A 13,153-nucleotide genomic window follows, 5' to 3' on the forward strand; every position below is an offset into this window, starting at 1 on the left:
TAAGGAGTTCAAAATTGTTCTGACTAATGAAAATGATGGATCCGGTAGTGCAAGAAGGGAACAGGATTTTCAAGTTGTAATCAAATTAGCTTCACGATCTGTCTTGCACCACCTATAAATATTTCTAAATGGAAGTCAGGCTTACGCACCTCAAGAAGCACTGCAGGTGTTGCACGTAATGTTCAAGATAATTTGGCTACCAGGTTTTGTTCAAAACTCGCACCGATGTGCATAATATCGGGAATTCGGTCTAATCCTAATCATGTGTTTTTAGTTATTGTGCACGTTATGATCAGGTTGATAAAGTGTTAAAAACACGTTTTCAGGAGGTGCAAAAACTTAAGAGCTGGACCCTATTGTTTGTTATTCTGCCAAAAAATAATTGGCTCACTATATAATGATTTGAAGAGAATTTACGAGACAGACCTTGGAATACTATTTTATTAATGCATTATCGAGGCGCATTCCACTAGTATGTGACCGCCCGAAAATAATTTTTTGGTACTGATGTCACCCATCCTCATCCTGGAGAAGATTCTAGCTCCTCGATTGCAGCAGTTGTTGCTTTCCAAGATTGGACAGAGATAACAAAGTGTGATGGCTTGGTTTGTGCTCTTTTATGGGTTGTTGTAACCGAGAGTCACTCCATTGAAGTGTGAGTACTCGTGCTTATTTTGAGCTCTGTGAGCATTTACAGTTGAGTTTACATAACGTCAAGTTGACTGATATTGACTCCTCTAATGGCAAACAAACCCAGGACTCCTCTAATGGCAAGTAAAGCCATGAGTCCTCTAAGTAAAGCCAGGTCTCCTCTAATGGCAAGTAAAGTCAGGATTCAAATTGAAACAATCCTCTAATGACAAGTGTAACATCCCGATTTTTTATAATTATTTTTAGTTGAATTATTTGATTTAATTATTTATTAATGTCAGTGTGCTGTAGTTAAAATAGTTTTTTTAATTTATTTTTATTTTATAAGTTTATTTTTATTCTTATTTTCAGAATATTATTTTAAGGGTATTGGTTTAAAAAAAATAGTAAGGCTATTATAAAAAAAAAGCGAGGGTTTTAATAAAAAAAGGGAAGAAAGAAGAAAGAAAATATGAAAGTTAGGGTTTGCGTTATTTTCATAAGAGAAGAGAGGAGAGAGAGAGAGAGAAAGAGAAAATAGATGGAGATAGAGATGAACATCAAGAACTTTTTGGAGGGTTATGAATTTGGAGTTTGTGGAATTAGGGTTTTATGATTTGGGGTTCTAAATTCATTGATTGTCACTCTCGGTCACTAAGATCTCGAGGTACGGATATATTTCTTGTACTCTTTATTTTCGTATTCGAATTCGTGTGTACGTATATTTTCTTTGTTCTCTTGTTCATCGTTTCCGTATTCTTAATTCATTGTATACGATCTGATTTCTTGTTAAATTCATATCGGATTCATTATCTATTAGAATTTGTTGATTTCGGTCATTTCGGAAAGGTCTTTTAATTATCTACAACTTTCGTTCTTTGCCGTTTGTGAAATTCGGTCTCTAAATATGAGTTTTTCTGTAATTTGTATGACCTGCCTGTTTGACTTCGGGATTTGAATATCCCACATTTGAAAAATCATATTAAATTGTCTATTTGTTCAAATTTCACGAGTAATACAATTCTAAAAAGCTCTTCTCGATATCTGCAATTTTCGTTTATATTCTGCTGCTAAATTCTGTGATTTTGATGTCTTAAACATCAAAATACTATTGTAATTAGGGGCTGATTCTGTTCTGCAGTCTGCATTTATTTATTTTCTGAATTCGTTACTTGTTCATTTTTGACGAGCCTTACCATTCTGGAAAGGTCTCGAAATTTCCTACGACTTTCGTGTTTCGTACTTTTTCATATGAATTTATCTTTATTCATTAATTTGGCATTCTGTGAAACTGATCAGATTTGAGCTTATTGATTACTTGGGGTTTGTTATATCATTTAGTTTCGTGGCATTGTGCTATAGTGTTTTGAGGTTATTGTGATATATTATATGTGATTTTGGAGATATAATGTATGATCTTTCAGTATTTATTTTGAGATATTTATGTTATTTGTATGACTTGGGAGTTTGTAAGACATCCGTCGCGAGTGGATAATCTCGTGCTTGGCATCTCCTATGCGGTATACTTTAATTGTATGGGCGTGCCGCCGAAGTTGTGGGACACGTATAGCCATGGCTAGTATGTGCATGATTTGGTCTTTTGGGTAGCACATGCTTATTGCCGTACAAGCCCCTGTAAGATATTGGGTAGCATTTGCTTTGTGCTGTGGAAGCCCCTGTAAGTTTTGATGTCTACATATTTCTGGATTACCGAAAATGTAGGACATCCTGTAAGTGTAAGATTGTATCCCATGTTCGTATGTAAGCTATTTTGTGTATTATTTTGTAAGTGTGAGAATATGTGTAAGAGTATGTGTAAGGGTATGATTTCATTTTATCAATACTCTTTCGATTATATTATTATTGTGATTATATTATGCGTAAGTGGTAAGATTAATTTATTTAAAAACAATTGCTTTGATATGTGAGTTGAGTATCCATTTTCTGATTGTCTCATTCATTATTTATATTGATCTTCATTCAGAAATTCGGTTGTACTTTAGCCTCGTTATCTTTTAATATTTGTTCAGTTATGCTTTGTTTTATATCCGTATATGAGCCTTTCGCTCACTGCCGGTCCTTTGTTCTCTTTATTTTCCTCCGGCAGATATTTTCTCTTTTAGATGGGTTGTTTAAGGGGAAGAGTGCGAGTTCCAAGATTTTGAGGAGTTTTGTATTTTCTTAGATTTTCTTTAGAGTTTGTTGGTGTAGTTGTAATTTAGTTGTATTGTATTTTAAGAATTGTAAGTTTATTGGATTTTTTAGAAGTTGTAAAGTTTAATCAGTTTTTTTTAATGGAGTTCTATTAATAGAGTTCAAATTTATTTAAATTTTATTAGTTGGGTTGTTAAAACAAGCAAATTCAGGATTCCTCTAATGGCTAGCAAAGTCAGGCTCATTTAATGAAAAGCGAAGTCAAGATGTTTAAAATTCCGCCAAATTCTGTTGAGGTAGGCTATGAGCCTTGCAGTACCTTTGAAAGCAGATTTTAATGGTGAATGAATGAAAAAAATTGATGGAAGATTCAGAAAAGAATTTGTGATCAAATTTGTGATCAGGTTTTCTGTATTTTTATTTTTATATGTCACCTAATAGGATTCTTGTATCATGTAGCTGCATTAGTTTGTTATTGTGAAGCTAGGAGCTTTGTGTTCCCTCTCCTTAACTTGAGGGGGAGTATTAACGAATAAGGGTAGGATAGACTTCTATAAAGCTATTGGTCTTTCTTGTTAAATAACCTTCTATATATATATCAGAAGCAGAAAGTGATTTAGATAAGGATCAAACACAATGTAATTATTTCATTTTTCACCGCTGCTTAGTTCTTGAATGCTTAAGAGTTTTTTAATTTACAAAAGTTATCATGAGAAGAAGAGATAATGGAATGAAATTTGTACTAGTTTTTAGGAAAATTAGATGAAGTATTTGTAATTTACATTTTTTCACTCATTTCTCTTCAAACAATTTATTGTAAACTTTAAATTTATGTGTTTAAACAAAATGATCTATTCTCCATTTTCATCATTTTCTATACAATATTCATCATAGAAAATTTTTACTTAGTCCTTATTACTAATTCTCTCATATATACTCGGTTTTTCAAACTTTTTCAAATATTTTACTTTTAATTTTTACTAGCATAAATCACGTGCAATGCACGGGTTCCCATTAATATTTTAAATTTTTATTTATCCAGTTATATTATATTTTTAAAATATTTATATAAATATATAATGATTATAAATTTATAATAAAAATAATAGAATAACATGTCGTCGTAATTTAGTAGAATAAATAGACTATTTCTAATAATTTAACAATTTAGTAGTTTAGCAGATATATAACACTATTATTTATATCTTTTAATAATAGGATAAGTTGTATTCGTAGTTTAGTAGGATAAATATACTATATTTAGTAGTAGTTTAATAATTTAGTAGTTTATTAAATATATAACACTATTTATCTATTTTTGTAATAATCAAAATTAGGAAATTATCGTTCCATTCTTCCCGAGGGCTGCCCAAGGGAAGAACAAGCGGGCCCAAACAATCACTCCCCTTCCCGGTGCCCACAAAGCCCGCCAAAAAAGCCCAACCCTAACTCTCACCTTTCCTCTTACAAAATAAACCCCTCTTATATTCCCCTTTCTCATTTCTCACAGCCGCTCTAAAAGATGCAGATCTTCGTAAAAACCCTAACAGGCAAAACCATCACCCTCGAGGTCGAATCCTCCGACACAATCGACAATGTCAAAGCCAAGATCCAAGACAAAGAAGGCATCCCACCGGACCAACAACGCCTCATCTTCGCCGGAAAACAGCTCGAAGACGGCAGAACCCTAGCCGACTACAATATCCAGAAAGAGTCCACTCTCCACCTCGTCCTCCGTCTCCGCGGCGGCGGCAAGAAGCGTAAGAAGAAGACTTATACAAAGCCCAAGAAGATCAAGCATAAGCATAAGAAAGTCAAGCTTAGTGTGCTTCAGTTTTATAAGGTTGATGAGAGTGGCAAAGTTGTGAAGCTGAGGAAAGAGTGTCCGAATGGCGAGTGTGGGGCCGGGACTTTTATGGCCAATCATTTTGATCGCCATTATTGCGGCAAGTGTGGGTTGACTTATGTTTATCAGAAGGCGGGAGCCGAGTAGGAGGTGTTTGTAATTTTGTCGGGTTTTCGAGGTTTTGTTTTAGCTTCGATGTGGATTGTTGAATTTGGATTATTATTGTTGTTTATGCGTAATGTTGGATTATGAAATTGTGACATGTTTATGTGGTTTAATTATGTTTTGAGATTTAGTTTTGGTATGTGTGTGGATGGTTAATTAAGGGTTGTATGATAATTATGCGGAGGTGATTGAATGCTCGTGGAGACGTATTTTGGTAAATTATCGGGAAATGGGTTTCTAATGCTATGTGGCTCTTTTAGAAGATAGGAAATGTAGATAATATGTTAAAAATGTGTAGTTTAACTCGGAATTTCTTTTGTGTTGGAAAGTATAAGGTACGGTGGTATTAATAGTTGAGCTGTTTTTTGAAGAGGTTATGCATAGGTAACTAGGTGATGTTGAATTGGGCGTGCGCTATGGCACAACTGAGCTGATTGAATTGAAATGTGGGATTTGTAGGATAGCTTTTGTTATTTTTTTGGTATTAGTGTTCTTTGCTTTATGTTGATTTTGTATGTGTTTAGCTGATTGTATTGAAATATTGAATTCGAGGGGTTTGATTATTTTGTTAGGATTGGTAATCTGTGCAGAATCTTGATTTTGTTAAATGACCTTCATGATTTTTGTCTTTAGGTGATTGGTTGTTTATTCTGAGCTATGTGTAGGTTTAGGGAATTGATTGAGTTTTGAGTCATATTGTTGAGTTTGAATTTTTTTCATGCCTAGGGATTATTTATGTGTTTAGCTGATTGAATGAAATGTTAGATTTATAGGAGAGGTTTCGTTATTTACTTATTTTATTCGGATTATTTGTCCATGTGTTATGTTAATTTTGGTAGAGGACCCCTATTATATTTGTGTTTAGATGGTTGAAATGTTGTGGAGTCTGATTTGCTTTGTCTTGTTATTAATGTGGCTTTTAAAAAATATAAATTGAAAGATGCTGATTATGTATAATTTTACTTAAATTTCATTTTTGGGTGCTGGCAATTATAGTAGTTATGATGTAGTTTAAGCGTTGCTTTAGAAGAAGTTGTATAGGTGTCGAGGCGTCATTCAATTGGGTGTCCACTCCTGGAGTCCCCTGTTTTTGGCTCAGTTTCTGAACATTTCTCTTTCTTTTGAGTTGATATAATCTCGTTGCTGTTGTTACATTTTAATCAAGACTGGCCAAAACTGTTTTTGATACAATTATGTTCAATCAGTAAGCCAGAATATGATTACTTGTTCTCGTAAATACTTTAACCACCTTTGTTTTTCTAACAAATGATTCTGATTTTTCTTTAATCCTATGCCCTTTTAAGCAGTCATGTTTCTTCGGTTAACCATTTGTGCAATCTGAGAGTAAGTTTTAGCTAAGAGTATGATTTAGCTTTATTTTATATGTGCCTTTAACATAAAAAATGCCTAGCAAGTCCAAAGGCTTTCTAATGTTCAATAATATTTTTGGAAGAATGAAATTTTGTTTTCCCCTGAGAACATGTTTGGTGCTCGAATAAGTTTTGTTATGTGTGGTTTATAGACAAATTTTCTTTAGTGAGTAGAACATTTTAATCTGCAGCATAGTCTGTCAGTATGTTTAAACTATGACTTTGGCTGAAAGATACCTCTGTTAACATCAGATTTAGATTTGTGCTTGTGTGCAATACGTTGCTTCACATTTGAAGCTAATTTGACCTGTGGAATTTGAATTTTAGCATCTCAATGATGATAGAGAGATTGGCATCTTTGCTGTTATCTGTATCATGTGTTTGAGTTTTCTATACCTCTTTCAAATATTTCATGCTTTCTCTTTTCCTTTTGTGATAGCAGAGTATGTTTCTTCCGTCTTATGTAAGTTTTTCTTAGCCATGTTTCAAGAGTATGGAGCTCTTTAAATAAATTTGCAAGCTCAAATGTCTTGTGATGTTCAATAGAATTGTTGAAATATATAAAATCAAGTGTTCACCTAAAATTATCATAGTATGGCAAAATATAGAGATGTCTTTAAATTTGTGCTTTGGTTTGGTGTTATCACATTGGGGGTCTCTAGAGTCTGGACCCTGGAAACAATAAATTTGGTTTGGTGTTATCATATTGGTGGTCTCTAGAGTCTCACTTTTAATTGAGACGGTGAGACCGGTTAAAACAATATGGCTTGTTTTTGAATAAATCTGGTTAATTATAACTGGTTACAAATAAATTTTCCGTTACTAGTAGAGCGTATTGATTTAATTACAGCTTGAGTAACGCGAACATTGGTGAGAATCCAATGCCCCGAAAACCTAAGGGTTCCTCAGCAAGGTTCGTTGTGAGCGTTAAACTTTTTCCCTGGGTTGATACATATGGAGAATAGTCATGAACCCCACTTTGCAGTTCATTTTGTTATGTGTTCCATTCCTGTCATGTCACTCGCAATGGTTTTGACAACTGATCTGATTGTATGCAATCCTGCATGCTATGTTAAATAGCTCGCAATGGTTTTGACAACTGATCTGATTGTATGCAATCCTACATGCAATGTTAAATAGGACTCCCTCGGTTCTCAGTCTCACCAGATTGTTTACGTTACTTTTCGATATGCTTTTCGATGCTCGTTTAAAGTATAATTTCATAATATTTTTTTAATTTTTTTTCTGAATAAAAGTTTTATGTTTAAACTTTTATTCAATTTTTTTTAAAAAAAACATTATGAAACTATACTTTATAGAAGTCTCGAAATGCGTGTAAATAGTGTACGTAAACTTTCCACGGGATGAAGATAGTATTGATTTAATTTTACCATAATAAATATCTTTAGCAAGCCCAATTGTTTTTTAAGTTTACTAGGATATTTGAAACACAAGGAATATAAAGTTCACCCAAAGAAAAAAAATCATGGTTAGTAAAAACCTAGGTGTATGTTTTCTGCAATTGCATCCTTCTGGTACATGAACTGTGATAATATTGGAACTTTGGAAGTTTAGCCTGGTGCATGAGCTGAGATAATATTGGACGATAAACAGGGGACGACAGTGAAAATCGAAATCTGAAGAACTCCATTCTCTAACAGAAGCACTACTACCTGCTGTAAGCTTGTCCGATTTGATTAATTGCAAGCGTTAACAAAATGTTTATGAATGGTGCAAACTCTGAAAGAATACACGATACGATACACCGTTATTATTTTTAAGTCCCTGCTTTCGAGTTTTTAAAATGGAAGGAAGTAAGCGATTATGAGACAAAGTACTTTCGTCCCATTTTTGGAGTGTAGGTTTTGGGATGAAAGAAATGGGACGAAAGTAGACCAAATTTACGTTCATTGCCACTTGCTTTCGTTACTTTTTAAAACTCGGGAGTACAATTAGGAGTGAAAGTGAAATCACTTTACTTATCTTACACTTCACTTCCTTTTTAAAACTCGGGAGCAAGGGGGAAGTTATTAGTACTTGAAGCAGAACTCTGTTGTTTTCTGGAAGCAGAACTCTAATGTTTTATTGGTGTACCCTGTGAAGATTGACACTCAGATTCTTCTGTTTATACTCCTTTTAAAATCTTAGGAGGCACATAAAGGTAAGAGTTTGGATTATCACTCCGAAAAAAAAAAACCAAAAAAAAAAAGTAGCACTGGCAAATTGTTTACATTAACATCATGTACATAAATTCTGATGGATGAGCATGACTTAAGTAGAAAGCAGCACATCTTTTCAAATTGCATTTTCTTTCTGTTTCTGATGAAGGACAAATCCTAAGATTCCTATTTACCATGTATGTACACTATTGAACTAACTCCTCTTCCTCTAATTTATTGTGGTAGAGAACCTAATGCACTGCACCTTCACTGTCAGCTCTAGCTGTGTGTGAATGAAGGATATACATAGAACCTTATCCAGAAAAGAACACAACAAGCAAACAAGAAATAATTAATGAAACAACATGTACAATTTACATATATGGAACCTTAACTTGATGAAGAGATGATAAATGTTTGTTGCAGAATCAGTGTTCATGTGCCAATGAATTACTCTCTCATTTTCTCACCAGACATTGCCTGACACTGGTTTCGACTTGCTAAAGCATGTCAGTCTGAACTTACAGCAAACAAAATGCTGTACTACTCATTCAGTACTCATTGTTAGGTATTGAATCGATACATAACTCATCATTGGTGTCCTTCAAAGTTTAGAACAAAAATTCGAAACATAGGCCTCCTTCCTTCAGTTACTTCCACTCTCTGCAGTCCACAAAAACATGTCAACTGTAAATCATGGTTTTGACCTTCAAGACCAGATATGTTACTTACAATGTGGTTATTGCGCCACCATTTTACTGGTATGCGACATCACACACACAAATTTTAAAGATAAATCAAAGAATCTCTGTCTCATGTATGCATGTAAATGTTTGTATATGATTCTGCAGGTAAGTGTTCCACATAGTAGCTTATCAATGGTGGTTACAGTCAAATGTGGTCACTGCACAAGCCTCTTTTCGGTCAATATGGTAAAAGCCTCCTTTGCGCCTCTTCATCTCTTCCCTTCTCTTACCCAATCTGTTCAAAATCCTGAGCATGAGGTAATCTACTATACTTAAAAATAAAGAGAACTTTGTTACGAGTTTAGTGCATTATGTGTTATGTATTGATTTCTCACGTGTCTGATCTGTCTATCAGATGAAGAACGAAAGTTTGCCAGAAATGACTAAGGATTCTCAGAAAGAAATGGACAAGCATAGCCCATCTCCTGGCATCTCATCGGATGAAGAAGAAGACTATGATTTTCCCTCCAATCTTATCATAAATAGACGTAAAACTATTATCTCAATGTGTTTTAGTTAGTAAAATACCATGAATAGAGTTTTCTCAACACTTTCTCCTCTGAACCTGTTTAAAGATTATAAGTTATTATTTTATTTTACACAGCTCCGGAGAAGAGACAACGAGCTCCATCTGCTTATAATTGCTTCATTAAGTAAGAACTATATATAGATAGATAGCTTGCTATTAGATGACTGTGAACTATATTTTGACCCTGTAAAAGGCCTTCTATACATGGTTTATTCATTTACAAAGGGCTCATGCATCCATGCTTATGTGATTTAACGTACATAATGTGTATATCATTCTCAGAGAAGAAATCAGAAGGCTAAAGGCCAAATACCCCAACATGGCTCACAAGCAAGCGTTCAGCACAGCAGCCAAAAATGTATGTTTCTTCGGTTTATGCAATTGCTTGAAGCCATAATGTTAGTTAAGAAGTCTAAAATGCCATGTCTTCCAGTATTTAGCATATACCAGTTACTGATACATTTGATAAATGTTTAATTTCTAGTGGGCTCAATTTCCGCCAAGCCTGAGTAAAATAGAAGACGAGGAAGCTGCAGCTGCAAAGAGAACGCGATTTCTATCCAGGTAACTGGCTGGATGATCAAAGACAATTTCTACTCACATTGACACAGGTTCCTACTTCTTGCTTTAATACCCTGGAATTTTTCACGCCCCTTCGTAAGTGAGCTATGCCAGATATGTTTGATTTAGTTTAAGTCCGCTAGAGTGTTTTACTTGATAATACTTGTTCTTGACCCGAATTTTGAGAGGTACTACTATAGTGGTAATATGGTTCCCGCAAACTAGCGATACCAATGAATTTGCAAATCCGATTAGATCCACAGCTAAGTTGTCACATTTTCACATGTCAACTTTCAAATTAATTGCTTAGCTAGCCATCACTGAGTGATTATATTGACTTTAGTGTGTTTGTAGAAATGCTTGATACTAATGTACACATGACTGCCTGGTTCAACTTTTTAACAGGACTACATAGAAGGCAATTGGATCACCAACTTACCATGAAGGAAAGGCCAGTAAATAGTTCATTTTAATCATTCAGTACCAGAAAAAGGATAGCTAGCTCTACAATTAATTCCTCTAAAAAGCACAGTTAGTGGTTGCAATCATTTGCTTTTTCAAGGTACATGATTTCAGGCTCTAACTGCACTTTGATTGCAGAAGTTTCATTTCACTACAAGAAAAAACACGATGAAACCGACTACCGAAAATGATCGGTTATGACCATCATCGGTAGGTTATGAACCGTTTCCTTGTAGGGAATTTTGATTATTAGGGACCACTTTTTGGTTATTTCTTGATGTATAAATATGTTTGTGTGTTTGGATTCGTTATGACCAACATCGGCCCGGTTCAAAACCGAATGGACGCTGTGGTCAGTTATGACCCGTTTCCTTGTAGCGAATTTGATAATTAGGGATCTTTTTCGTTATTTCTTGATGTATAAATCTGTGTGTGTACAAATTGTTAAATGGTTTTCACAAAAACGCCTACAATTGAGACTAGTCTATATAAGAAGAGTTGGTGATGAGAGGATGATGACTTTGGTAAATTAAAGTTTGTGGCCAACACATTAGCAGTATCAACCATTATTTGCTTTGAATTGAACAAATATGACTGGATCAAGCATATCAAAACAACAAATTTGATTTATTATATTTAGTTGGTAATGCTAAGATTTCAACAAATGCGTACAAGAAAATTTGTCAATAATTTAATTATTTGCATATGTCTTTGGCTGCTAACCTGTAAATCTCCTCCAACATACAACAACTAGTTGAAGCCAATTTTTCGGCTGTCAAAATCTATATAATCTGATTTATTTAGTGAAATAATTGATTTAATTTTCACGTGCGTCGGCTTAAACTTGGTCAAGAAACGAAGAAAATGAGATTTATTGTAAGATATTTGTTTCTCTATTTATGAAAAATTCAGTGATCTTCTCAAAAGTTTTGTAATGTGTCGCCACTAGTGGATTAAAAATTCTCATTAATATAATTACCGAAATACCAAACGTTATAAGCAAGGTTAACATGTTTAGATTAACACTGAAATGAATGATTAGCTTACCCACTGGATTAAATTTGTGTTTAACTTGTTTCATATCAGTATCAGAAAGGAAGGAGTTACACATACTACTAAATTTCGGTGTACCTGTTAGGAATTTAGCATTAAAATTTAAATCATTATCTCGATTTATTCTTAAAAATTATCAACAATTATTTTTGGGTCCGGGGGCGGACTGTATAAGGGGCTGGGTGGGCTCCAGCCCAGGTCAAAATCCAGCCTACCCTTAAATATATAAGCCCTCAATAAAATTCAGCCCAAATTGGAAAAAGAAATAGTCAATCCTGTAATTATGTTGTCCGTATATATTTTTATAAATGAAACTCAAATGAATGTTTAGGGCTCGACGATGAACTCAATCTAAATCCGTTCAAAATCATCAAACTGGTACTTTCGGATAGAATCTAATTAAACAAAATTATATTTGCAATTAAATTAGGATTTCTAATTTGCCAATTTTATATCCAGGGTTTCAATATTGATTTAGTAATAAAAATTGCAATTTTGTTTCTTATTTATGCCAATTCTTATTTTTAATATGCGGGATGGTTATAATTTGAATTTTTATTGAAATAATGTAATAAATAATTTGAAAAAAATCTATGAGGCATGTTATGATTTGCGATTTGGAGGTTCTAATTCTGGCATTTAGTTAAATCTTATTTGATGATATTAGGTTAATTTAATTTAATAATGGTTGAGTTTGCCTTGGAAGAGTTAGTTTTTTTGTTGTAAACTACTGTTGTTAATATTATGATTCAGCTCATGTTTTCGATTTTGTATTTTTAAATTATTTTGCTCAAATAAGCATTGATGAGTTTGCGTTAAAAAAAATTATTTTAGCCCTGGCATAGATTAAATCCTAGATCCGTCCCGCATCTTCAAAGTTATTTCCCAAATCCTGATTCTATCAATCACATACTTAATAAGGTTAAAACTCGAAAACAGATTCTACTCGGTCGCGTCTTCAAATTCTGAATAGTCGGTCGATTTTATGAATATTCGTTTTTAGCATCCAAATACACAAATCCTATCATGAGTAATCGGTCGATTTTACGATTATTCATTTTTAATATCCAAATACATAAATACTATCCTGAGTAGTCGGTCGATTTTCGGAGTATTTGTTTCTAACATCCAAATAATAAATACTCACTTAAATCAAAATCAATTCATCACCTTCAATTTTTCCGAATACTCGTCCGAACTCGTCCGAGTCAATCAACTTTTATAACAACGCACATAATTGACAGACGGTGGGGGTGATTATATCACAACCAACCTTATTCATACATGAAGTAGGTCATATTCATATATATCAACTTAAAAACGGCAAACTAAAATTATGTTAGCATCCATCTGTATTAGCTGAGCGGATTAGAGTTGGTTTCCTCACCAATAATTTAGTAATTTGCTACGATGGGGGGCAGTGATAAGAACGAAGTGCAATGAACTGGATTATTCCATGCATGCAGAGTCTGGTGTGG

The 13,153-nt window shown here is 33.9% G+C and overlaps 2 protein-coding genes across 3 annotated transcripts; both read left to right on the forward strand.

The window, feature by feature from the left end:
* The first annotated feature begins 4,238 nt into the window (after positions 1-4,238).
* LOC141667550 (ubiquitin-ribosomal protein eS31 fusion protein-like) lies at positions 4,239-4,925 on the forward strand. The gene has a single exon (XM_074474095.1). The coding sequence runs from the start codon at positions 4,307-4,309 to the stop codon at positions 4,775-4,777; it is 471 nt and encodes a 156-aa protein (XP_074330196.1). The 5' UTR covers positions 4,239-4,306; the 3' UTR covers positions 4,778-4,925.
* Positions 4,926-8,521: 3,596 nt separating this feature from the next.
* On the forward strand, positions 8,522-11,175 carry LOC141667765 (axial regulator YABBY 4). 2 transcript variants are annotated; one of them, XM_074474378.1, is made up of 7 exons: positions 8,522-9,085; positions 9,176-9,328; positions 9,426-9,558; positions 9,675-9,723; positions 9,882-9,957; positions 10,084-10,163; positions 10,566-11,175. In XM_074474378.1, the coding sequence occupies exons 1-7, from the start codon at positions 9,005-9,007 to the stop codon at positions 10,573-10,575; spliced, it is 582 nt and encodes a 193-aa protein (XP_074330479.1). In that variant the 5' UTR covers positions 8,522-9,004; the 3' UTR covers positions 10,576-11,175. The 2 variants fall into 2 exon arrangements, with proteins under 2 accessions (XP_074330479.1, XP_074330480.1); XM_074474379.1 differs by having other exon boundaries at positions 8,523-9,085; positions 10,084-10,210.
* The last annotated feature ends 1,978 nt before the right edge of the window (positions 11,176-13,153 follow it).

The sequence above is a fragment of the Apium graveolens genome, chromosome 6, assembly GCF_009905375.1.
Source record: "Apium graveolens cultivar Ventura chromosome 6, ASM990537v1, whole genome shotgun sequence".
NCBI lineage: Eukaryota > Viridiplantae > Streptophyta > Magnoliopsida > Apiales > Apiaceae > Apium > Apium graveolens.

What these genes read in the sequence shown, in the direction of transcription:
- LOC141667550 (XM_074474095.1), top strand. Translation starts at nt 4,307, where the DNA reads ATGCAGATCTTCGTAAAAACCCTAACAGGCAAAACCATCACCCTCGAG.
- LOC141667765 (XM_074474378.1), top strand. Translation starts at nt 9,005, where the DNA reads ATGTCAACTGTAAATCATGGTTTTGACCTTCAAGACCAGATATGTTAC. An exon ending in TTCAAAATCCTGAGCATGAG is followed by an intron (nt 9,329 to 9,425) that starts GTAATCTACTAT and finishes TCTGTCTATCAG; the next exon opens with ATGAAGAACGAAAGTTTGCC. An exon ending in GCTTATAATTGCTTCATTAA is followed by an intron (nt 9,724 to 9,881) that starts GTAAGAACTATA and finishes TATCATTCTCAG; the next exon opens with AGAAGAAATCAGAAGGCTAA.